The sequence below is a fragment of the Sinocyclocheilus anshuiensis genome, unplaced genomic scaffold (genome assembly GCF_001515605.1).
Source record: "Sinocyclocheilus anshuiensis isolate Anshui unplaced genomic scaffold, SAMN03320099.WGS_v1.1 scaffold2583, whole genome shotgun sequence".
Taxonomy (NCBI): Eukaryota; Metazoa; Chordata; class Actinopteri; order Cypriniformes; family Cyprinidae; genus Sinocyclocheilus; species Sinocyclocheilus anshuiensis.
Window position 1 is genome coordinate 265,636 of NW_015558565.1, and position 2,545 is coordinate 268,180.

The 2,545-nt window shown below is 34.9% G+C and overlaps 1 protein-coding gene across 1 annotated transcript in view; it reads right to left on the reverse strand.

Moving 5' to 3' along the window:
• LOC107679471 (GTPase IMAP family member 8-like) overlaps positions 1 to 2,045 on the reverse strand; it is a 17,750-nt gene extending 15,705 nt beyond the window's left edge. The window contains exons 1-2 of the mRNA XM_016475023.1: positions 1,968 to 2,045; positions 1,577 to 1,630 (exon numbers count right to left, since the gene is read on the reverse strand). Coding sequence (XP_016330509.1) covers positions 1,577 to 1,592 — 16 coding nt within the window. The 5' untranslated portion in view covers positions 1,593 to 1,630; positions 1,968 to 2,045. The remainder of the gene's footprint in view (positions 1 to 1,576; positions 1,631 to 1,967) is intronic.
• Between the last annotated feature and the right edge of the window lie 500 nt (positions 2,046 to 2,545).

The following is a 2,545-nucleotide window of genomic DNA, read 5'->3' on the forward strand; positions in this document are numbered from 1 at the left end:
TTGTACAACTAAAAGAATATTTCTTCTAAAAACAAAAGGCCCCAAAACAGCGAAAAAAAAAAAAAAAAAGTTTCAGTAATCAGTAGTTTCTATTCAACAAAGCAGCTCAACACGAATGTCAGTGAATTAAGTGCTACAATCATTTCAAGAAAAAGACAAACAACTTAAGAGTGTTTATTGCACCAGAAGTAATTTGAAAGGGATCATTAAATAGGTTATATGTACAACTGAGATCACAAGTATGCATACACCTTGCCGAATCTGCAAAATGTTAATTTAAAAAGAAAATAAGAGAGGTCATAAAAATGGCATTTTGCATTATTTCAGCTATTGAAGCTATTTCACATATTTAAAATTACAGCAGGCTGCATTTCTCTTGAGCCCACTCAGTTTGAGCAGACCTAATGTGTGTGGTGGGGACTAATAGAGGATGAATGGGGGAAAGTCACACGAGAGGAGGCAATGCCTCCACACACTATTATTGGTTCATGTGATGAATCCTGACTCTTGTTTTGATGAACATTCCACATCCACATGAGCGTGAATAAATAATGATGGTGCTACTGAGAAGACTAATGCAAAAAAGTAAATACTATACGACTCACTCACATAGATATCACGGCCTTATGTCACATACAATTCAGACTTGAAATGGCCTAAAAACATGATGTGTTTTTCTTTCTTTCTTTCTTTCTTTTTTCTTTCTTTTTTTTGGTGAGCAGACAGCTTGGTGAAATTAAATAAATGATTGGTGAAATTGTTTATCAAGCTATGATGACTGCTGATCCAAAAAAGTTGAATATTAAAAGTAATACCTGAACAGTTTACAAATGACATGAAAGCTGTTGTGCATTGTATTGTTTATTGTTATTATTTTGGAATTATGGTTATTATTTTATAAACACTAACTTGAGATTTACACTTGGTTTTAACAAATAGAACACTAATTACAGATATATATATAAATAATTGTTATTATTATTATTATTTGATAGTATAAATAATGTTTATTAAACCAGAAAGTAACTGGGACATTAATTTATACTGGAAAAGAAAAGAAAAAACAAAACTGTGAGGACTTTGTCTCCTTATGTCAGAATGCCACAGCAGGCCTCTGATGTTTACATACAGAAAACAAAAATAATATATGAACTAAAAGACAGTTCAAATGTTTACATGCGCTTTTCCCTAGTTTATAAAATTGGGACAACATAGTGTTTTTTCTTTTGCTTTCAGAGCAAATAAGAACGCAGAAATAATCCCAACACTGTATAGGCCTACATCACTTAGGCCTACTTCCGCTTAAACAACACAAAAACGTCGGTACACAGAGGCAGATCTTCCGTACACTCAGGGACATTGTAGTTTATAAAGTTCATCACTCGTTGTTTGGGGTTGCAGTATTGGGTTTAAGTTGACGACTTATTGTTCACAGTTCTTTTGTAGGCAATAAAGCATGGACTTAGAAATGCAATGTTAAAATGAACTAACGGAAACGATCGTGTATACTAGCTACACTTTAATAAGACAGAGTCTTTAAATAAAACACATTAATTTGTTATAATTTGATACTCACGCAGATGTTGTGCCATTTATGCCTCCATGTTTCAAAATCAAACGAGAAATCTGGCTGAAGGGGAAAAACAGCGAGGAGAGAAATACATGCGCTTAAATCAGAAGAGACTAACATTAAGATTACATTCAAAGCTACAGTCGCGTGTGATTAATTCCGCTAATGTCATTAAAAGCTCAATCCAGTCAGGTAATAACAGTTTGCAACTCAAAATAATAAGCTATTACAAAGTAATAAACTGACAGCACAAACACATGTCAGCACACAGCAGCAGGCGACTGTAGTATTTATTTCTTAAAGAAAGTCCGTTTTAAGACAGCAGTAAAAATAAACATTTCCATCCTTATAAAATATTATTTTGATAGGTATTAAATATGTGGGTTTAACATCTTACCCGAAATGTGCGCCATTTTACCACCAACGCCTCGACTTTTTCAAAACCGAAAGTAAATGTTACACTGACTTAGAAACGAGCATGTATAAACTAACTCCACCACAGGAGGGCGCAGGTCAACATATCCATATTCTCTATTGTAATAAAGCGCTATAGAACAGGCATAATCTATACTATAAATACTCACACAAAAACATTTGTACTGTACAGATACAGAAATGTACGGAGCCCGGGAAGTCACCTGTAGGAGAAAAAAAAAACAATCAGTGGCGACGGTTTTGCAATCCGTCCCCTCAGTTTATTAACCGTACGCACGAATTCTTAAACTGTTCCCTCGGTTTAACAAATCGTGCCCACGGATTAATAAACCGTACCCACGAATTTCCAATCCGTGCGCTCAGATTTTGTAAACCGTACCCACAAATTCATAATCCGTGCCCACGCTTTCGCAATCCGTTCCCTCGGGTTTGTAAACTGTACTCACGGATTCATGCAGCAAGCTCTTAGGTAGCCTACGTGTTAACGAATCATATTGTATATTGTTTTATTGCATATTATTATGTGGAATAGGCCTACTT